Source organism: Bos indicus, chromosome 19 (genome assembly GCF_029378745.1).
Source record: "Bos indicus isolate NIAB-ARS_2022 breed Sahiwal x Tharparkar chromosome 19, NIAB-ARS_B.indTharparkar_mat_pri_1.0, whole genome shotgun sequence".
NCBI lineage: Eukaryota > Metazoa > Chordata > Mammalia > Artiodactyla > Bovidae > Bos > Bos indicus.
Window position 1 is genome coordinate 46,851,163 of NC_091778.1, and position 23,246 is coordinate 46,874,408.

The 23,246-nt window shown below is 44.8% G+C and overlaps 1 protein-coding gene across 3 annotated transcripts; it reads left to right on the plus strand.

Moving 5' to 3' along the window:
* The first annotated feature begins 219 nt into the window (after window positions 1-219).
* Window positions 220-19,410, plus strand: LOC109574209 (ADP-ribosylation factor 2). Of its 3 annotated transcripts, none has more exons than XM_019982064.2 (5): window positions 220-319; window positions 3,450-3,616; window positions 7,811-7,921; window positions 14,613-14,737; window positions 17,622-19,410. In XM_019982064.2, exons 2-5 carry the CDS (start codon window positions 3,469-3,471, stop codon window positions 17,781-17,783), a joined length of 546 nt encoding a protein of 181 aa, XP_019837623.1. In that variant the 5' UTR covers window positions 220-319; window positions 3,450-3,468; the 3' UTR covers window positions 17,784-19,410. The 3 variants fall into 3 exon arrangements, with proteins under 3 accessions (XP_019837623.1, XP_019837624.1, XP_070629774.1); XM_019982065.2 differs by having other exon boundaries at window positions 307-427; XM_070773673.1 differs by lacking the exon at window positions 220-319 and adding an exon at window positions 342-365.
* The last annotated feature ends 3,836 nt before the right edge of the window (window positions 19,411-23,246 follow it).

The window sequence follows — 23,246 nt, forward strand, 5'->3', positions numbered from 1 at the left end:
CTTGGGGCGGGGCACATGGGCGTGTCTCGCCGGGACGCGGTGAGCTGTCATTGGAAGATGAAACCGGCATTTCCAGAGCTTCGTGCCGTCGCCTAGGTCGCAAGGGGCGGGCCTCCTCCCTCCCAGGCTTTTATTGTCCTTTACATTGGCCAGACTTGTTGTCACTCATGGAACCTGGAACTCATTGGTACAAAAGCTCCAAGAAGCGGTGGGTGATTGGTTGGCTACTGTTCCCGCCCCGATCCTGTCGCCATTTTACATAGGGGCTCAGAAACCTTAAAGGGAGTGGTATTAGTACCGGTGGTCAGTTGGGCGATTGGTGAGTCGTGGGCTCGGGCGAGAGGGCTGTGGCACTCAAGGGCTGGGTGAGTTCTCGCAGCTTCAGAGAAAGGGAGGCTGGAGAGCAGCGGGTTGCCTGCAGAAACGGGTGGGTCTCCCTGTCTCTTCGCACTCTGTAGGGCAGGGGCTGGGGGACTCTAGAGGCTTGGCTAGTCCACTATGGGGTTTGGGGGGTCGTGGTGAGGAGGCGCCTTCGCTTTCTCGAGGGCCCGCAGGTCGAGAGGAAGCGGCCTAGCAGCTGGGCAGAAAGGACACTCGGGCGCGTTCCCCGGGGGGACCCAGCGCGCGTGCCCGCCGGCTGCGCACGCCCACTTGGTCACCCGCGCTGGTTCGCGTCCTGGAGATCTCCCCGCAGTTCTCCCTGATGGACAGTTGGTGCTTGTGTTAGAGGAAGGCGAGCGTGCCAGAGAGGCGCCGGGGTCGGCGGCGTCTTCCAGAGGGTCTCTAGCAGCCCAGCGGGCTTTGGGCGTCTGAAGCTAGGATGTGTACTGTGCTGTTGGGAGGAGGAATCGAGTGTTTGCTTCACAGGACATCTTAAATGTACCTCCCCTTCCGCAAAATGTTCCTCACGGTTTTTCTCATCTGTGAGATTTGTCTTTTTCTCTAAAACAAAGACAAGGAATCTTTAACTTTGTCGCCCACAGGATTTTGAGTGCTGCAATGCATTGGACTTCTGTATGCTTTCTGTATGGCCTCCTATGAATAACTAAAGCATTTATTATCATTCTTTGGTTGTAGCAGCTTCCCTGTATCTAATTTTTGTTCAGGTTAAATGCTCTGCTCCTTTTCTCATGTCTTAGGATTAAATGTGTGCTTGGACATCATCCATGAAGTTTAGCAACTGTAGGACACGACTAAATTTCAGAGGTGGGGCTTCTGGAATTTGGTGACCTCACCTCTAAGGTCCCTAGGGAACTGATGAATGGGAGATGGACTGTCCTTGTTCCCTCTCACCTCTGCTCTGCCAAGGAGTAAAATTTCCCCATAATTAGCAGTTTAAAGGGAAACAGGATTTTTTATTTTTCTTTGAAGAATCTTTGTAGACTTCAGTAACAAGGTTAGAGTTGTAGTCAGTACTACTTTTTAGTGGAGGATAATTGCTCTACAGTATTGGACAGTACTACTTTTAAGTCTGTAATTAGAATGTCAAGCCCACACTTCAAATAGGCTGATCTGTTGAGATTAAAGATGTAAATTTCTGCAAAGCTAATCTGAACAACAAATTTGTCTTGACTGTTGCCTTCCTTTATAAAGTCTCTCATGTATTCTACTGAAAAATAAAATATTGAACATTTTTACAGTTAATATGTCAATATGTTGTTGTTCAGTAGCTAAGTCATGTCTTGATTCTTTTTGAACCCATGGACTGCAGCATGCTAGGCTTCCCTGTCTTTCAGTGTCTCCCAGAGTTTGCTCAAACTCATGTCCACTGAGTCCCTGATGCCATCCAACCATCTCATGCTCTGTTGCCCCCTTCTCCTCCTGCCCTCAATCTTTCCCAGCATCAGGGTCTTTTCCAACCAGTCACCTCTTTGCATCAGGTGGCTAAAGTATTGGAACTTCAACTTCAGCATCAGTCCTTCCTTTGAATAACCAGGGTTGATTATTGTGATTATCTTTGGAGGAGTGATAATTGGGAAGATGCACAAGGAGATCTGGGTCGATGATAATCATCTTTTTTTGATTTGGTTCATGACATTTCACTGAACTCTATGTTATCATGTATGTTTATATCTATGTAAATTATGTTTCAAAAGCTAATAATTAACAGTAAGGTGATCCTGTTGGTGGGAATATAAATTGCTACAGCCACTATGAAGAACAGTATGGAGGTTCCTTAAAAAACTGAAAACAAAACTACCATATGATCTAGCAATCCTACTGCTGGGCATATACCCTGAGAAAACCATAATTGAAAAAGACACATCTTCCCTCGATGTTCATTGCAGCCCTGTTTACAATAGCTAGGACATGGAAGCAACCTAAATGTCCATTGACAGATGAATAGATAAAGAAGCTATGGTACATGTATACAATGGAATATCACTCAGCCATAAAAGTGAACGAAATTGGGTCATTTCTAGTGATATGGATGGACCTGGAGTGTTATACAGAGTGATGTAAGTCAGAAGGAGCAAAAAAACAAATATTGGAAAAAAAAAAAATAAATATTGTAAATTAATGCATATATGTCGAATCTAGAAAAATGGTGCAGATGAATCTGTTTGCAGGGCAGGAATAGAGACACAGATTTAGAGAATGGACATGCACATGGGGAAGGGGAGGGTAGAGCCAGTTGGGAGGCTGAAATGACATATGTACCATGTGTAAGACAGCTAGCTAGTGGGAAGTTAATGTAAAGCACAGGGAGCTTAGCTTGGTGCTGTGTGATGATGGAGAGGGATGGGATGGGGGATGGAGGGAGGCCCTAGAGGAGGGAATATATATGTACAGCAGGAACTAATGCAACATTGTAAAGCGACTATACTCTACTAAAAAAAGAAAATGTAATTTTTTAAAAAGTGAGGCGATGGTCAACACTGGGTGCTGTGGCCTCTCCCCCAGTCTTTACCTGATTAATTTCTTTGTTAGCCATGCAGTTTCCCAGTGCTGTTATTTCCTCACCTCTGAAATTTTTTAGGTTCTTTTTTGGGTCTTGATACTGTCTACTGGCCAAAGGCAACTATTAGATTTCTAAGAGGTGTTGATATCTAACCTGCCTTAACGAGTTTGCTTCACTGTGTGTAGAATAGACTGGTTCTCTGCTTCATAAGTTCTCATTTCAGAAGTATTAGTTGTATCTGTGGTGGCATTGCTTCCATACTTAGGGTGACGAAAGCCTGCCATCATTGAGACTGGGCTTCCCATACCCCACTTGGATGCTGCAGTGGAAAAGTGAATTTTTTGGCAAGGCATCAAACGGCTTAGTTGAGTTTCCCCTATGAAACCAAGATACTCAGCTCCTTCCTAGCCAAACTATACTTGAAATTGTTGAAGTTTTGCTAGGAGCCACCTCCAGTGGAGGCTCGTATTTCGTGTGTATGTCTCGTATTTGTGTGTCCATATCTCTGCAAAGAACCATTCCTTGACTTGCCTTTCTTTTCCTTCAGGTCACAGAATTCAGTAACAATGGGGAACGTTTTTGAAAAATTGTTTAAAAGTCTCTTTGGGAAAAAGGAGATGCGGATTCTTATGGTGGGTTTGGATGCCGCTGGAAAAACCACCATCTTGTACAAACTGAAGCTGGGAGAGATTGTGACTACCATCCCCACGATAGGTATGTTAACGCCCTGAGACAGGACCAGTGTTCACTGCAGTATGTTGTGCTTTTACAAGCTTCTTGTGTTGCTGAATTCTTACTTTAGAGAATCTTGTCCGCCTCATAAACTTCTTGAGGCCAAAACCGGGTAATATACGATTTCCTAATTGCTTCCTGGTATCTCTGGCACATTGCTAGGTTTATAGGAGAGTCATACAAACAGATGTAGGTGGAACAAATTTAACCCTGTCGACTTGACCAAAAAAAAAAAAAAAAGGAAAAGATAATGATGATTAAAATCAATCTTTCTTCCAGGAGCCTTTCCAAGTGGAAGCGTCTCTCCACGCCAAGTATGTTCCTGGCATTTAAAGATGTAGTGTGGAAAAAAGAGAAGGACATGGCATGGTTTTTTTTTTCTCCTTCACTTTGGCTCACACCAGCTACTTGAGGTGGTGGTCCACTGATGAATCTGATTTGTTCCATTGCTGGAGGACAATCTGACGGTGTAGTTATTCCTGCAAACCAGCTCTGTGTTTTGTCGGCCATTTACAGCTTTTGCAAAGGCAGTTTTGGCAGAACTTAGTCTGTGCCTCCTGAGCTGCCTCTAAATCCAAACTCCTGAGTGAGAGTGGGCTCCCCAGGGGGGCATGTGAATGTCATTAGTATTCTGAAAGTTGGATTAGGCACAGGAACCAACTGAGCAACCTCAGAGATTGCAACATTTAAATGAGGAGGAAACCAAACAGAGAAAATGCTCATACCCATAGCTGTAAAAAATGTTATTAGTCCAAAAAGAAAATAGGATAATTACTTGTTTTTCTCCTTTCATAAAAATAATTCATCCTTCTGTAATGTCATACATACAGAAAAAATTTAAACAAATGTTAAAAAAAAAACAAAACACCTGTGATTTTGGTGAATATCTTTTTTTGTTTTAATTTATTTTTGGCTGCACTGGGTCTTCATTGCTGAGCACATTCTAGTTGCAACAAGCGGGGGCTGCTCTCTGGTTGTGGTGCTCGGACTTACTACAGCGGCTTCTCTTGTCACGGAGCACGGGCTCTGGAGCATGGGCTTCGTAGTTGTGGCACGTGGGCTTAGTTGCTCCAAGGCATGTGGGATTGTCCCAGACCAAGGAACAAACCCACGACCCTTGCATTGGCAGGTGGATTCTTAACCTCTAGACCACTGAAAGTTTGCTACTGTAAGCCATGTGTTATGCCAGGATCCGTGACCTCCAGAGAAGAGGATTTCAATCCGGGATCAGAGACAAGGCTTGACTACTTGGAGCCTTTTTTTTTTTTTTTTTTGAATTGAATTTTTTATTAGAAAAAATGCCATATTTTATAGACCACCATTTATGAGAATCCTACCAAAACACTACAACAAACTGGCCTTGAAGAGAAACAGCACAATGACAGAAAGCTCAAAACACTACACCTCTGAGGAGCCTGCAGCCAGGCTAATTGAAAATCGACACACAACGCCCACCACACCACACACAAACATGAACAGGTTATGTAAGTGAGCCAAGATTTAGAAAACACATTGGAGAGGGGAACACACCCACACACGTATCTGTGTGCATGTTTTCCTTAAAAACATGTAACAGGGTTTCCTTCATTTTACTCAACTCAAAGAAACTCTTGATCTAAAATTATTCCATGTCTAACATTATACAAAAGAAATATCATAAAGCAAAAGTTTACATTTTCCTGGGAGCTGTCCTTTGCAAGAAAATGTTACTTGCATTTTTTAGTGTAAAATCCACATAAAAACAGGAGTTGTAATATAGTGCTTGCCATTTAAGTGTAACATTGCCAAAATGCTTTATACAGGACTATTTTACCTTACAGAAGAGGAATATCAATGTAGAGGTAATCAGTGCTTCCAAACTTTTCTAATTCTTCTACAGGGGAGATCTAAATAGTCAATATATTTCTATTTAAAAGGAGTTTTCTTCCCTCTGGTACGGTGCTTGCTGATGAATAAAGACAAGCACACAGTCACACTGCTTTCTGTTGTGTAGCAAAGTTTCATTAAGGTATAACAGAGACAGGGAAAGCTTCTGACATAGATATCAGAAGGGGACAGAAAGAGTGCCCCCTTGCTAGTTTTTAGCAAGGCATTTTATGTCTGTTGGCAAGCTTCTAATCAGATAAGAGAGACACCTCAAAGCTGAGGGAGTTTCACCAGGCCCCTGTCCCACAGTATGCATATTTGAGATAGAATGGCAAAAGGTATGTCATCCCCAATCATAAATAACTGACATGAATACTGGTTTGTTGAGCCATTATCAACCCAAGGTTTGAGAAAAGAAAAAAAAGGTTAGTCTTAGGCAGAACCAGTTTCATCAACAGAGAAGGAAAAAAAACGTCTGCCACTTGCAGTTTATTTCCTCCTGCCGCACGGGAACCTCTGGCCTCCCTACCTGTTACCCTCTCACCAGGGAAGTCCTGGTGAATATCTCTGTGAAGTCATATGCGTGCTGTTTTCCAGCTTCCTCTGCATTACACAGCATCTTTGGTTCTCTTCTATGTCTTTACCTCTCTGTGGAATGCTTTCCTACCTTCTTCCTTACCACACCCACAACCCTCCCCCCGCCCCCCCGCCCACCCCGACCCCACCGCTTATGTAGCTAAATGTCAGCTTATTCTTTCAGTCTCAGTTTAAGCAGCATTTCTCAGGGATCCCTTTTCTGGTCCCTTGGATGGTTTTCCCCTGTTGTAAGTTTCCATAGCAACCTGAACTTCTGAGTAACTCTCAGCATATTTGTCATTGCTCACTCACTGCCTCTCTTCCAAAAGTGTAAATAAGAGCAGGAATCATGTCTGCCTTGCTCACCACTGTTCTCAAGTGCCTAGCAAATTGCCTGGCACATGGTGGATGTCCGGTAAACATTTGGTGAATGGATTGAATACCGGTCTTGTGGTCCATCATTGAACTAATGGCCCCCAATGAATCATGCCCCTCAGTAGCCACAGCCTTCACAGTCCCCTTCCACAGTGATACTGGGCACGGCCATATGACATGCTTTGGCCAAGGGCACATCAGCAAATGTGATTCACACAGAGATTGGATAAGAGCTTGTGCCTTGGGGTTTGCCCTTTTGGAACACTACCACCACCACATGAGGGAGCTCAGTGCTCCTTGAAAGTAAAAAGATCACCTGGAGAAGAGAAGTCCAGCCTACCCCCCAGAGGACTCTGCAAGAGGAAGCCCAGGCAACCTACTGAATTGGGGAGGGGGGAGAAGCATTGTTCTAAGCCGTGTTCTAAATAAATCATTGTTCTAAATAATAACCAATACAGATCAACCTCCAGTTTTAGTAACTAGATAGTATGTGGCTCTGTGTTTAACAAATTTCCACTGATGGATGATTAGGTTATGTGCAACAGTTCTCTGTAAACGATCCTGATCATTCGAAGACCAGTCAAACGTGGCTGAGCTCACTAAGGAGATTGAAAAGGTACAGCCAGAGAAACATAAGGAAAATGGGAAGCCAGGGAAGAGTTTCAAGGAGGGAATGAACAGTAGTGTCAGATATAAAATCAACTTACGTAAGCACTGGAGAGCTGTTGATGGATTTCTCAACCTTGCTGACCTCAGTGAAACCATAAAGCATGGTGAAGCAGAACTAAGGTGTAACGGCTGAGAGGTAACAAAGTTTGACTTTAAAAGGGAGAAAGGGGTGGTTGCAGGTGATGACGTGGAGTCAAGGAAGGGTTTCTTTGAAGAATGTACTTTTACATCCTAAGCCTGCTGAGGAGAACAGGTTGGAGATTTCATATGGGGCAGAGAAGAGCAATAGTAGAAGGTTCCAGACAGCATAGGTGGACCAGATTCAGCACATGGGTGGATGGAATCAGCATTAGCTGCTTCCTTGTTCCAAGAGGGAGGGAGAGAAGTGTGGATGAAGCGGTAAGTGGGTTTCTGTGGTGTGTGGTGGCAGGCAGAAAGCAGCCCTATCGATGGCTTCTGTTTGCTCTGAAGTCTGCTGGGAGAGGGAGAGGAGGCATCAGGTGGGAGACACCTGTCAAGATGCACAGAGAGCAAGCTGACTTAACACGGTATGTTGTGTAAGCTGTAGATCTTTGACTGGCAAGCTGCTTCATAAACGAAAAATACTGTCCAAATGTTAGCTGAAGTTATTTTGAATTGTTGAGCCAGCAAAAGTCTGCATTAAACACTTTCCGCATCTTCCCCGTGTAGGTTTCAACGTGGAGACAGTAGAATATAAAAACATCAGCTTCACAGTCTGGGATGTCGGCGGCCAGGACAAAATCAGACCTCTGTGGCGACATTATTTCCAGAACACACAAGGTAGAGATTATCCAGTTTCTTGCCTTGCAACCATTTCTGTTAAACGCACCTAAAGATGGGTACTTGAAGCAAAACCTTGGGGCAGTCTGCTCTATCTGGACTTTCAGTCATTCCTTCTCTTTCGATGACCCACTTAAATTTACGGGGGGGGGGGGGGTTTGAGAAGTGGTCCCTGCCTTCTTTGGAAAAATACTTGGGCTTTAATGCTTTACACAGGCATCTCCTCTTAATCCAGAACAGTTATAAAATGGTTGTCCTGATGAGTTCCATCTTTTGGTTAATTGAAAGTGCCTTAGATGAAGTACCAATTTTTAAAGGATTTGAATTCTGTAAACTCCTTAAAGCCGGTTGAGCATATCTGAAAAATCATGCCTAAGGAGAGAAAGAGATAGACAGTGATGGTTGGAACCCCCAACCCAGCATCCTGTGTGGCCATAGTCCCTCCCAGCTTCCCTGTTATCCCACAAGTACATGAACAGGCACAAATATCCTAGATCAATGCCTTGTTTCCTTATTACTGGATTTTTAAACGTTGGAGTTTTAATGTGTCCCATGTCAGTCTCTCTGAGTTTTTCCATTGATTATATTTTGGATAACCTTATAGATATTGCCTATCCAGAGATCCATAAGCTGTTCAGATAGTTTTTACACCCTCATTCTCAAACCATCTGGCATCCACATACTCATTTCAGAATTTACTTGGAGTCTTTTCATTTTGAAAATTCTACTACTGATGGTGGGTGTTTTCAGTGCATATGTTTCATAGTAATGACCCATATTTGTCGGTCTTTTCAGTCCAAATACCCAGGTCGACCACCCCTTTATATTGTATATCATTATTTTAGTGATGACCTTTAACACTTAAGTCTGTTTGTAGTTATTGCCTCAACCTGTAGATTTAGAACGTCTTTCCTCAGAATAGTGCATTTATCTTTTCTTTTTTCACTTTTGTTAGTGGGAAATTGAAAATAAAAAACAAAGAAGATACATAACACATCCCCATGTACCCATTACACCCAGCTTCAAAAGTTATCAGCATTTTGCCCAGAGTGCGTGATAGCAAATGATGTCTCTTACTCATCGTCCTTCAGTGTTTATTTTAAACTGATAAAAGTTTTTGATTTCAATATTTATTTGGCTGAGCCACATCTTCCTGCGGCCCACAGGATCTTCAGTTGCAGCATGCAAACTGTTAATTGTGGCACATGGGATCTAGTTCCATGACCAGGGATCAAACCCAGTCCCCCGCATTGGGAGCATGGAATCTTAGCTACTGGCCCACCATAGAAGTCCCTAAAGCTTTTTTTTTTTTGCATTATCCCACTTCCAAAATTAATATCCTTTCTTTACTGTCTGGTACCCAGCTCTTGGGGGATTCCCTGGTGGCTCAGACAGTAAAGAGTCTGGTCTGCCTGCAATGCAGGAGACCAGGATTCAATCCCTGGGTCGGGAAGATTCTGCTGGAAAAGGAAATGGCAACCCACGCCAGTATTCTTGCCTGGAAAATCCCATGGGTGGAGGAGCCTGGCAGGCTGTAGTCCATGGGGTCACAGAGGGACACGCCTGAGCGACTTCACTTTTACCCAGTCCTTGTTCAGGTTTCTCCAGTCCACATTTGACTTGTTTGCATTGGGAATCAAAGTTTACACATTGCATTTCATTGTCACGTCTCTTTAGTCTCTTATTCTACAGCAGTTTATCCCTCCACTGTTTTCTGTCTTTCCATCTGCATTTATTAGCTGAAATCCTTCTAAATAAAGAATTCTTTTATCAAATATTTGGTTTCTCTGAAATATAGTTTATATAAGAAAGGCAGAAAAAAGATATAATTCTTTCCCTTTATTGATTTTCGGAGAAACAGTTTGATGACCGTAGCAGCCTTCCATGATGTTAGTGTTAGTCAGTAGTGTCCAAGTCTTTGTGACTACGTGGTCTGTGGCCTGCCAAGCTCCTCTGTGCATGGAATTCTCCAGGCATGGAATTCTTCCCTGATGACGCTTAGATTTTTATGTTTTACGCTTCAATCTGTTGCAGACAGTATACGTTTTGACACTTAGTTGTTGCTGTTGAATCACTAAATTGTGTCCAACTCTTCTGCAACCCCCATGGACTGTAGCCTGCCAGGCTTCTTTATCTGTGAGATTTCCCAGGCAAGAATACTGAAGCGGTTTGCCTCTCTCCAGGGGATCTTCCTGACCTAGGGATTGGACCCATGTATCCTACGTTGGCAGGCAGGTTCTTTACTACTGAATACCGTTTGACCAAATGTCTGGGCACCCTGTGGCCCAGTCCAGTCGACACATAAAATTAACTATCCAGAGTCCAAAATATTAGAGGTTTCATGTCCTCATTCTCTGAAGGGTTCCCTTCTCCCACCCTTTTAAAAGTTGTCACACTCAGTCAACAAGTAGAAATGCCTTTTTATTTTCAATCTTCTATTTATAGCAAGCCTAATTTTATTGAGTTTCAATAGCCATTGCTTTGATGGTAGGGAACTGGCTATATTCTAGGACCTTCGAGTGGGTGGTTTGGACTCTTGATGAAATAAGCAAATGGGGCCTCTTTGAAGAATGGATTTTCTGTTTGAGTTGGTGAGTTCAAACATTGCAGCCACTAGTAACCTTAGATGTTGCCCTTATTTTTCCTGCACCTTTGCAAGAGACAGGCTCACTTTTTTATTTTAAATTTTCTTCTCCATCAGTATGTTGAGCAGAACAGACTTAATGATAGCTTAGCTCTCAATTAAGATAGTTAAGTAGGTGTAGATTGGAATGTGAATTATTTATGGGATTTCTTAGTTGATTTATCGCGTGTGCTCAGTCGCTCAGTTGTGTCCAACTCTGTGACCCCGTGGACTGTAGCCCACCAGCTTCCTTGTCCATGGAAATCCCCAGGCAAGAATGCTGGAGTGGGTTGCCATTTCCTGCTCCAGGGGATCTTCCGACACAGGGATTGAACCCGTGTCGCTTGTGTCTCCTGCGTTGGCAGGTGGATTTTCTTAGAGAAGGCATAAAATAGTGCATTCGATAGGCCATTAGTTGTGATGTGGAAAGATTTTTCTCCTTGATTTAGGTTCAGGTATTTGAATTTGCTAAATAGCAATGTATTTATATGGTTTAAAATTTAAAGAAGTGAAAATACACAGTGCAGAGTCACCACCTCATTCCTGCCCCCAAACCACCCGGTTCCTCTTCCCATTTTTATTTCTTGTTTATCTGTCCAAAGATATTTTATGCGTATACAGCCAGTTGTGGATACATATTTCTACCCACTTCTAAAAACAAATCACAGCACACTATTCATTGGTAATTTTACCTTTTTTTAGGTTTTCTTAGTTCAGATGTGTAGTGAGTCTGGTGCTGGTTCTTTTGTTTCTCACACAAGGATCTAAATAAAAAGAATATAAAATGGGACCTAATATTTATAAACCTTTATTTTTTATTGGGAATGGCCAATGAATCATATGTCAGCTTCTCCCCTGTCGGTTTTGCATGGGAGACTAAGGGTCTCCTAAGAATTCAGGAAAACCGCCTTTGCTCAGCTGTGATCGGAGTCCAGAGACTTACTGGCAGCCTATCAAGTCTTTGAGGGGAGTTTTGAACATTCTGCATTTTTTGGGTCTGATGTGATGTAACGGACATGACTTTGACTCTCATGTAAGCCCCAGACAGAAGCTGTGGGCACTCCCGTCTGCTGGAATGGGCTGTTCCGGGCAACTGGTCAGGCAGCTGTTGGGTGGGCCTGGGAAGCGTGGGGGTGTCAGGGGTTGGGGAAGGGGTGTGTGGAAAGGGCCGAGGGCCAGCACAAGTTTTCCCTCCTAGACACAGTGGTGAGGTCTCAGTGTGAAAAGGAGCCCGGAGGTCATCTCATTCCACTACTCTTTTCCCACCAGCAGAGTCCCTTCTGTGGGCTCCTGCAAGTGGCCACTGAAGCTGCTCACAAGTATCTCCAGTGAGGGGCAGGCCTCTTGAGGCAGCCCACGGCACCTGCAGTTCTGTTAACTCTTTTTTTTTTAACTTTTTTAATTTTTAAAAATGTATTTACTTCTTTGGCTGCATCAGGTCTTAGTTGTCGCTTACGGGATCTTGGTTACCTCACGTGGGTCTTTCATTCTCTCTAGCCATGGCGCGAGGGCTTCGTTGCTCCGTGGCGTGTGGGATCTTAGTTCCTCAACCAGGGATTGAACCTGAGTCCCCTGCATTGCAAGGCAGATTCTTCACCGCTAGACCACTAGGCAAGTCCCCTGTTGGCTCTTTATCACCTCAACCTCCTGGAGTTGTACCCACTGATCTTCCATCTACTTCCAACAAGTTGAACCTGTCTATGTCATAGCTTTTAGATACTTGAAGACAGACATCAGTCCCCTCGGTGAGTCTTTGCTCTAGGCAAAGTACTCCCAGTTATATAAGTTGTTTTTCATATAACATAGTATCTAATTCCTTTGCCGTCCTCGTCAGTCTTTACCCTTCCAGTTCGTCTGTGTCTTAGAGTGTGGGGTGAGCACCAACCACGTAACACGCCCAGGATGTTCTGACTGGTGCACTGTAGCCTAGGCTTTTTTTGCCCATATTTTAGAGACTGAGCTGCTCTCTCTTCTGTTGATACAGCCTAGGGTCACTATTATTAAATAGTTCTTCTGGCAGCCACTTCCTGTTTTTGTCTGCCAAAGGGCTTATTGTCAGCCAACCACCCAGTTCTCACCGCCATTAATGTCACATGGACCACTGCTCAGAGCGTCTTCCCCTTCCTATATGTGGATTGTGTGCTGAGTTCCTCCTGGGCACCGCCTCTGGAGACCCCGTGGCCCCAGCTCTTCCGCCAGCCAGTGTAGCAGTGACCAGGTCTGTGCAGGCTTCAGCCACCTTTGCTCAGATACGATGCGGCAGTCCCGTTCTTTGACCCATCTCTTGCTTCCTGGGATTTCTCTGGGCTGTAGTGTGGGATGCTGCAAAGATTTCTGACACCAGTTGCCTGGGGTTGGGCCATACTTTACAGGTTAAGGGCAGAAGACTCCCTCACTGCAGACACCAGCTGCAAATTCAGGGCTCCCCAGACCACCCTCACTTTATTTCAGCTGTTCACAAATATGGCAGTTCCCAGGACACGACTGAGGAACTTCACTTTCACTTTTCACTTTCATGCATTGGAGAAGGAAATGGCAACCCACTCCAGTGTTCTTGCCTGGAGAATCCCAGGGACGGGGGAGCCTGGTGGGCTGCCCTCTATGGGGTCACACAGGGTCGAACACAACTGAAGTGACTTAGCAGCAGCAGCAGCAGCAGCAGCAGCAGCAGCAGTGTCCCTTAGGTTCTTTTGTTTGTTTGTTAATTAGCTGCACTGGGTCTTAGTTTCGGCATGTGGGATCTAGTTCCCAGACCAGGATCGAAACCAGGCCCCCTGCATTGGAAGCCCGGAGTCTTAACTACCAGGGAAGTCCCCCTTCAGATTCGGTCTTCATTAAAACAACTCTCAGGACTCAGATCGCTACACTTAGACCTCCAGTTTTATTACACAGCAGAAGGATACAGATGAACCAGCCAAAGGAAGAGATGGATGTGGGAGGCGCACAAGGTTCACAGGGCTTGTGTCTCCTCTTCCCGTGGGGTCAGGGCTGTTACCCTGTGGCCCATAGAGGTGCCACATACACAGAGCGTTGCCAGCCAGGGAAGACTGTCTGAACGTGGATGTTCGTAGATTTTTATTGGGTCTTTATCACCCGATAAATGATGTAGAAACGAAGTAACTAAACATGAGCCTAACCTTTTCTCTCTTTATTCTTTTAAACATTTTTATTGGCGTGTAGTTGCTTCACAACCTTGTATTAGTTTTTGCTGTACAGCAAAATGTGTACATAGACTTGCATCCCCTCCCTTCTGGACTTCCTTCCGTTCGGGTGACCGCAATGCGTTAAGTAGTTGGCTGCGCTATAGAGTAGGTTCTCGACAGTTCTCTCTTACACATAGTATCAGTAGTGTCTATGTGTCAACCCCCACCTCCCAATTCCTGCCCCTTCTCCCCGCTTGGTATCCATATATTTGTTTTTTATATCTGTGTGTCTATGTCTGCCTTGCCAGTAGGATCATCTATACCATTTTTCTAAATTCCACATATATACATTAATGTACAGTATTTGTTTTTCTTTCTGACTTACTTCATTCTATATGACAACCTCCAGGTCCATGTTTCTACAAATGAGCCCGTTTTATTCCTTTTTATGGCTGAGTAATATTCCATTGTATGTATATATCGCATCTTCTTTATCCCTTTCTGTGTTAATGAGCATTTAGGCTGTTTCCATGTCCTGGCTATTGTAAATAGTGCTGCAGTCAACACTGGGGTACGTGTGTCTTTTTGAATTACGGTTTTCCCTGGGTATATGCCCAGTAGTGAGATTGCTGGGTCATATCGTAGTTCTGTTTTTAGTTTTTTAAGGGATCTCCATGCTGTTTTCCATAGTGGCTGTATTCTCTGTCTACTCTTGTTATTGTTGATCTGTTGAGGGGCCATGGTGCCTCTGAAAAAGGCTGGTGGGGTGTCCAGCAGGCTCCCCAACTCTGGAGTTTCTATATATGCTTCTGTATTGATTGCTTTCAGTGAAACCACACACGTAAGAAGGCAGAGGCTGTCAGGACGTGTGAACAGCTACCCTCCCCAGGTTCAGATTACTAACACGCTGCTGCTTTCCATTCAGGTCTGATTTTCGTGGTCGACAGTAATGACAGAGAGCGGGTCAATGAAGCCCGAGAAGAACTAACCAGAATGTTAGCTGAAGACGAGCTCAGAGATGCGGTCTTATTGGTGTTTGTAAATAAACAGGTATGTCACTAGCTTTCTGAATCCTGGGACTGAAAAGTACTACCAGCTGCTCGCTTTAAAAATAGAGATATTTAATTAGCTGCCTGCCTTCCTCTCGCCAGTCCCGCCCATAACCTTCCCCTTCACCTCCTTTTTAGTTTGGGTCTTACATTCGTTCACTCGCTCAGCAAACATCCACTGAGCATTCACTAAGATCCAGGCATTGTTTGGGGTATTGGTGATTCAGCAGTGAACCAGACAGACAGAAATCCCTGAGCTCATGGAGTTTGCATTCCTAGTGGGTAGAGCGTCAGTCAGTAACAGATATGTCCTATGTCTGGGGGGGAGTCAAGGGAGAAGGGGCAGGTGTGGAGAAGGATCAGAGGGCCCCTCTGATAAGAGGACGTCTGATCAGATGACACCTAGCTGCCATATAGCACAGGGAGCTGAGCTCAGGTCAGCACTCTGTGATGACTTAGGAAAGTGGAGTGGGGTGGGGGTGGGGTGAGAGGGAGGGCATATATGTATACATACAGCTGATTCATATCATTGTACAGCAGAAACTAACACCACATTGTAAAGCAATTACACTCCATTTAAAAAATAAATAAGCTATAAGCATATGTTGTACAACACAAGGAATACAGCCTATATTTTATAATAAGTATAAATGGAGTATAACTTTTAAAATTGTGAATTATTGTATACCTGTAAGCTATATAATCGGAGAAGGCAATGGCAACCCACTCTAGTGTTCTTGCCTGGAAAATCCTATGGACGGAGGAGCCTGGTAGACTGCAGTCCATGGGGTCACTAAGAGTCAGACATGACTGAGCGACTTCATTTTGACTTTTTACTTTCATGCATTGAAGAAGGAAATGGCAACCCACTCCAGTGTTCTTGCCTGGAGAATCCCAGGGACGGGGGAGCCTGGTGGGCTGCCAGATGTGGGGTCGCACAGAGTTGGGCACGACTGAAGCGACTTAGCAGCAGCAAGCTATATAATCGGAGAAGGCAATGGCAACCCACTCCAGTACTCTTGCCTGGAAAATCCCATGGATGGAGGAGCCTGGTAGGCTGCAGTCCATGGGGTCGCTAAGAGTCGGACACGACTGAGCAACTTCACTTTCACTTTTCACTTTCATGCATTGGAGGAGGAAATGGTAACCCACTCCAGTGTTCTTGCCTGGAGAATCCCAGGGATGGCAGGACCTGGTGGGCTGCTGTCTATGGGGTTGCACAGAGTCAGACACGACTGAAGCGACTTAGCAGCAGCAGCAGCAAGCTATATAATATTGTACATCAACTATATTTTAATAAAAAAAAAAGATGACCCCTGAAGGCGCTCAGGAAGGGAGCCAGACTGTTCTAGGAAGAGCAAGGCAGCCAGTGCAGCTGGGGTAGAGTGGTGTGGGGTTGGGGGTCAGCAAAGGGGGGGATGAAATTGGATGATATGGGGCCAGTCCTTGAGGAAACTCGGCTTCCATGTAAATAACACAAAGCAGTAAAAGTGGGGGTAGGAGGAAGATGTGGAACCATCCAGCCTCAGGACAAGAAGCTGAAGTAAGGGTGGAGAAGAAGGTGGAATCCTGTGGAAGTTGCCAGCCTGAGATAAACAGTCAGGTTTTGATGCATTTCCCCCTACTTTCTCCTTCACGAATACATTCGTTATGTAATTGAGATCTTACCATTTTGACAGTGTTGCGTCCTGTTTCATCATTTCAGATTTATCAGAGGCATGTTCTCTCATCTAGCTCTTTGTAAGCACTATTTTAAATGGTGGGCGCATCATCATTCACTTGGCCATTACCCCACCGTTAGACTGGATGTCAGTTTGAGGTTCATTAGTGCACGTGGACTTTGATAAAAGAAAACGTTTGTTCTTTTTAATTATAGAACCAGGACACGTTCAGGGTATAGATCCACAGACAACTCACAATATCGAGTGAAACATTCTAGCCCGGCTTTTCAGGATAAAACCATTGTTAAATTCCTTACATCTCTCTCCAGAGCTTATTCTGCATTCTGTTTTGCAACCTGCTTCTTAGCATATTTTTGATGTCCTTCCAAATCATTGTCTAGATCTACTTTGTTCTTTTTTTTTTGGCCGCGCTTCGTGGCATGTGGGATCGTATTTCCCTCATCAGGGATCAAAACCTGTAGCCCCTGCATTGGAAGCTTGGAGTCTTAACCACTGGACTGCCAGGAAAGTCCTCAGATCTACCTTGTTCTTTCATGCTAATTTATTAAAATTCGGTTTCAGCTTACTACATGCTAGACACAGTTCTAGGCACTAGGAATACGTCAGAGAACAAGATAGACAGAGATTGCTTCCACGGTAAAACTTGCATTCTAGTTACAGGAGGCAGGTAATAAACATACTAAGTCAGTCAGTTTTGTAATACAGTAAACTTGCGGTGAGGGCTATATTTAAAACAATGAAGCAGGACCATCAGGAGGGGTCACGGGGGCACAAAGACCTTGCAGAGCGTCCTGAGAACTTGGGCTCTTTACACTGAGAGAGACAAAGCTGTCGAAGGGTGTTAATAGAAGGAAGGACTTGATCTGACTTCACGGACTGCCAGGTTGAGGATAGACTTTTCAGGGAGGAAGAGCAGAAGTGAGGAGACCAACTCAGAAGTAATTTCAGTACTCCAAGTGAGAAGCAGTCAGACTCTAAATATGTTTTGCAGGTAGAGCCAATGGTCTTTCCCAGCGTGGAACTGTGAGAGTGGAGAGAAAGAGAGGGAAGGAAAAATTAAGGGCGATTTGAAGGTTTGAGGCCTGAGCTTCTAGGCGGCCAGAGATAAGACTGTGGGTTAAGGGCAGGTGTTGGGGAAGAGCATGGTATTTCATTACGTGGACGGAACATTGCTGAACTGACTTCTGAATATTCTCTTCCAAGGATCTTCCCAATGCTATGAACGCAGCAGAGATAACAGACAAGCTTGGCTTACATTCCCTCCGCCAGAGAAACTGGTACATTCAGGCTACTTGCGCCACCAGTGGAGATGGGCTTTATGAAGGCCTGGACTGGCTCTCCAACCAGCTCAAAAACCAGAAGTGACGGGAGGTGCTGCGCTCCCCGTGCGTCGTGGCAAAGTCAGCTGGCCTCTTGTGTGTGCGTGTGTGCGTGTGAGGAGCCGAGTGTGGGTGTGTGGCGGGCGTGGGAGCAGCTTTCTCACATAGTGCCTTATACACGCTCTAAAGAAACCAGTCTTACATGTTAAGAACAACCAGTGTTACATTTTCTACACTACCTTCCATTTCAGTAGCTTTGATGACCAGTTTTGCAGTTCATGGGGGAATCCATGGGGGCGTCCCAAGGGCTCCCCCATGCCCGAGAGCCGGACTGGTCTTTGTGACGGGAAAGTTGGGGGAGGGTGGGCTGTGGACTGCCTTCACTTGTGTGATCTTGGCTCAGGCCTGGGGTCTCTGCACATCTGGGGATCCTGTTAGACTCTGGCATCCTTTTGTTAAAAAAAAAAAGAAGGCTCAAATTAAAAAGGCCCTTGCTTACCACAGATACAAAGTTCAGATCTGAACTTATTTTCTAGCCCAGAGGTCTTGGTTTAATGTACGTTACTGAGAGAAATCAGTGATCTTATTCTATGAGAAGGAAAAAAAAAACCCGTAACACTAGACCCTGTAACACTAGAAAATCATTGAATCCTTCCTTTGACTCTTATTTGCCAAATGGAGACCCTCTGGGGTGGGCACCCAGCGCGTGGCAAGGCTCTTTGCCAGGGATGCCCCGCCACGCCCCAGGCTGGGTTAAGGAGGGGCGATGCCTTCGTGTTCCTCGTCACCTCTCGGAGGCTGCTGCCCAGACTCCTCTGCTCTGCACCGAATGTTCTCCGCCTGAAGCAGGAGCTTGGCTCCCCAGATGGAAGCAGAACCATGTACAGTATGTCAGTCCAACTTGCGGTTTGGGTTAGCTGCTCTTCGTAGAACCACACACCCGGGAGTTCTGAGTGTTTGTGAGAGAATCAAGGGGTTAAATTTGGGCAACGAGACGCCCGGCAGCCAAGTTGGTTGGTGCTAAATTTTGCCATGAAGGATGTCTCATCCAGGCCACTCTCCGTGGCACTGGGACTCCCTCTTCTGGTTGGCAATCATGGAATTTTCCATGCCATGGAATCATGGCAAACGTGGAAACGTGCTCTATGTTATCCTCAAAATAGAGGTAACAACGGCCCGGAAACGAGCTGGGTTTGCTCAGTAGTCTAGAGCTGTTTTGTCCAGACAGCTGTTGTCCAAATTTGTACCTAAGCTCTTCCACTACTACCTTTTAAAGTTGCTTTTTCAAAAAAAAAAAAAAAAAAAACTCTTCGTTTTAAATTACAGAGGAGGAGAGTGTAAAATGAATTTTAACAAAAGTAAACCTTGTTGATAACCACGAAGTTGCTATGACTCGGAAGAAATGTCATGATGTGATCAATGTGAGTGTAATGTTTTTCCTTAAGACATTGACTTTAAAGAATGTTCCTTGCAGTACTGGCAACAAAGTCCAGATTTGATTTTTTAAACCATGCAATTAAGTCCTGAGAAATACTTAGATTGTGCGCCTCGAATTGGCAGGGAGTGTGTCTTACACTTTTGTATTTATGCTTAGTGCGTGTGCCTGGTACCGTGCTGGGCCTCATCAAATACTTGTTGATTGGTTGGACAATAAAGACTTGCTTTGGAAGGAGGAGAGGACAGCCATGTGCTTGCGGATGTCTTGAGCGTCTTTAAAATTCCTTCCCCTCTCCATCTCAGCAGACTTGCTGTTAAAAACCCCCAGGGCACTTGTACAAGAGGCAAAACATCCCAGGGTGCTGTCTGGGCCCTCCTGCCTTCAGCAGTGCTCCTCATTCTTACCTTCCATGATTCTTGGAAGTACTGAGGTCTTTCTCTGAATCTGGAGCTGATGATTTATGGTTAGTGGATCAGTGGAGGCACTTCAGTGCAGTGCCTTTGAGGAAAGGCTTGGGTCCCTGAAAGCCGTATTCACATCCCACCTGTGTCCTCACTCCTGCCTGGCAGCAGGCTTGTCATTCTTTGCCTCCCTATCCCTGAGCCTCCATTTGCTTAACTGTTAAATGGGCATAATAATGCCTACCTCATAGGGCTGTGAGGACGAAATGTCTCAGACCTTTGTTTTCCTTGCCTGGTGTTTCCCTGAGGATATTTTGATGTCTCAAGTCTGAACAGCAGTGCTGGCCACAAACTGATGAGCATTTTTTTTTTGGCTGTGCTGTGTGGCTTGTGGGATTTTAGTTCCCCAACCAGGAATTGAACCCAGGCCCATGGCAGTGAGAACACAGTCCTAACCACCAGACCTCCAGGAAATTGCCTGATCAGCATTATTTATAGGAGCAGTGAAGTGAGATGGGATAGGGCTATATTTAATCTCTCCCACTCTGTTCACCTTCTAATCCCATTGAATCCCCTGTCCTTTTCTAACTTGGGAAGTGATAATAAGATCACTTGGGATGCTTGTTTAAAAAAGCATGTTGCTATGTTCCACACTTACTTTTTTAAAAAATTTTCTTATTTTTAGCATATTCAGAGTTCTGTGACCAGCACTACTAATTTTAGACTATGTTCATCACCCCTCAAAGAAAACCTGGATCTATTCCCTAATCCTCCCTTTCCTATGGCCCCTGGCCACCATTATCTACTTCCTGTGTCTGTGGATTCGCCTATTCTGGGCAGGTGTGGGTCCTAGGCAGTTGCTTCCTGAAGCCCTGAGGTGCTGTTGGCTTGAACACAGTATCAGTCCTGAGGCATCAACCTGTAGACAGGTGAGGCAGAGCCCCAGGGAAGAGACTGCCTCACAGGTGACCCTGAAATTTATTACCTTGAGACGGAAAGGGGTGCTTCTAATAATTATGCAGGGGCACAAGGCATACCCGGGGATGTATGGTTACCCTCTCAGAATGGAGAGAGCTTTGAATCTGGAATCAAAGTCACTGCCCCCCCCCCCCGCCCCGCCCCCAATATCCGCACCTTTAAGGAAGTTCCTGGGCTTACCTGGGGGACAGCTCTGTGTGGGTACCAAGAATACAGGGGTAATTGGGGGATCCATGAGTCAATTCTATATATGTGATTTGATCTATTTGAAACAATACCTTAACAGAGCTGAGAATATTCACATGTGAGTTGATCGAGACAGGTGGCTTTTTACTCCTCTGGAGGTCAGTTTCAAGTGACATGAAGCGTAATAACTTGAGAAGACCTGAGTTCTTTATCCACAGGTATCTGGAGGCTGTCAAACCGTACACAGAAAATCTGACAACGTGCTCTGGAGACTTTTTTCCTTTGAAATTTTTGATACTCTTCACCCTTTCTGGCAGCAGCTTTATTGAGATACATTTCCATGAATTCACAGATTTTCTTCAGTCATATCCTATTGTGCAACCATCGCTGCAATCAATTTTATTCACTTATTTGGCTGTGTCAGGTCTTAGTCACAGCACTTGGATCTTTGCTGCCAAGATGTAGTATCTTCTGTTGTGGCCACAGGCTTACGGACTCAGTAGTTGCGGTGCAAGGGCTTAGTTACTCCACAGCATGTGGGATCTTAGTTCCCCAACCAGGGATCGAACCCTTGTCCCCAACATTGCCAGGCAGACTGTTAACCACCGGACAACCAGATCAGATCAGATCAGTCGCTCAGTCGTGTCCGACTCTTTGCGACCCCATGAATCGCAGCACGCCAGGCCTCCCTGTCCATCACCAACTCCCGGAGTTCACTGAGGCTCACGTCCATCGAGTCAATGATGCCATCCAGCCATCTCATCCTCTGTCGTCCCCTTCTCCTCCTGCCCCCAATCCCTCCCAGCATCAGAGTCTTTTCCAATGAGTCAACTCTTCACATGAGGTGGCCAAAGTACTGGAGTTTCAGCTTTAGCATCATTCCTTCCAAAGAAATCCCAGGGCTGATCTCCTTCAGAATGGACTGGTTGGATCTCCTTGCAGTCCAAGGGACTCTCAAGAGTCTTCTCCAACACCACAGTTCAAAAGCATCAATTCTTCAGCTCTCAGCCTTCTAAACAGTCCAACTCTCACATCCATACATGACCACAGGAAAAACCATAGCCTTGGCTAGACAGACCTTTGTTGGCAAAGTAATGTCTCTGCTTTTGAATATGCTATCTAGGTTGGTCATAACTTTCCTTCCAAGGAGTAAGCGTCTTTTAATTTCATGGCTACAGTCACCATCTGCAGTGATTTTGGAGCCCAGAAAAATAAAGTCTGACACTGTTTCCACTGTTTCCCCATCTATTTGCCATGAAGTGATGGGACCGATGGCATGATCTTCGTTTTCTGAATGTTGAGCTTTAAGCCAACTTTTTCACTCTCCACTTTCACCTTCATCAAGAGGCTTTTTAGTTCCTCTTCACTTTCTGCCATAAGGGTGGTGTCATCTGCATATCTAAGGTTATTGATATTTCTCCCGGCAATCTTGATTCCAGCTTGTGTTTCTTCCAGTCCAGTGTTTCTCATGATGTACTCTGCATGTAAGTTAAATAAGCAGGGTGACAATATACAGCCTTGATGTACTCCTTTTCCTATTTGGAACCAGTCTATTGTTCCATGTCCAGTTCTAACTGTTGCTTCCTGACCTGCATACAAATTTCTCAAGAGGCAAATCAGGTGGTCTGGTATTCCCGTCTCTTTCAGAATTTTCCACAGTTTATTGTGATCCACACAGTCAAAGGCTTTGGCATAGTCAATAAAGCAGAAATGTATGTTTTTCTGGAACTCTCTTGCTTTTTCCATGATCCAGCAGATGTTGGCAATTTGATCTCTGGTTCCTCTGCCTTTTCTAAAACCAGCTTGAACATGAGGAAGTTCACGGTTCACATGTTGCTGAAGCCTGGCTTGGAGAATTTTGAGCATTACTTTACTAGCGTGTGAGATGAGTGCAATTGTGCAGTAGTTTGAGCATTCTTTGGCATTGCCTTTCTTTGGGATTGGAATGAAAACTGACCTTTTCCAGTCCTGTGGCCACTGCTGAGTTTTCCAAATTTGCTGGCATATTGAGTGCAGCACTTTCACAGCATCATCTTTTAGAATTTGGAAGAGCTCAACTGGAATTCTATCACCTCCACTAGCTTTGTTCGTAGTGATGCTTTCTAAGGCCCACTTGACTTCACATTCCAGGATGTCTGGCTGTAGGTCAGTGATCACACCATCATGATTATCTGGGTCGTGAAGATCTTTTTTGTACAGTTCTGTGTATTCTTGCACCTCTTCTTAATATCTTCTGCTTCTGTTAGGTCCATACCATTTCTGTCCTTTATCGAGCCCATCTTTGCATGAAATGTTCCTTTGGTATCTCTAGTTTTCTTGAAGAGATCTCTAGTCTTTCCCATTCTGTTGTTTTCCTCTATTTCTTTGCATTGATCGCTGAAGAAGGCTTTCTTATCTCTTCTTGCTATTCTTTGGAACTCTGCATTCAGATGTTTTTATCTTTCCTTTTCTCCTTTGCTTTTCACGTCTCTTCTTTTCACAGCTATTTGTAAGGCCTCCCCAGACA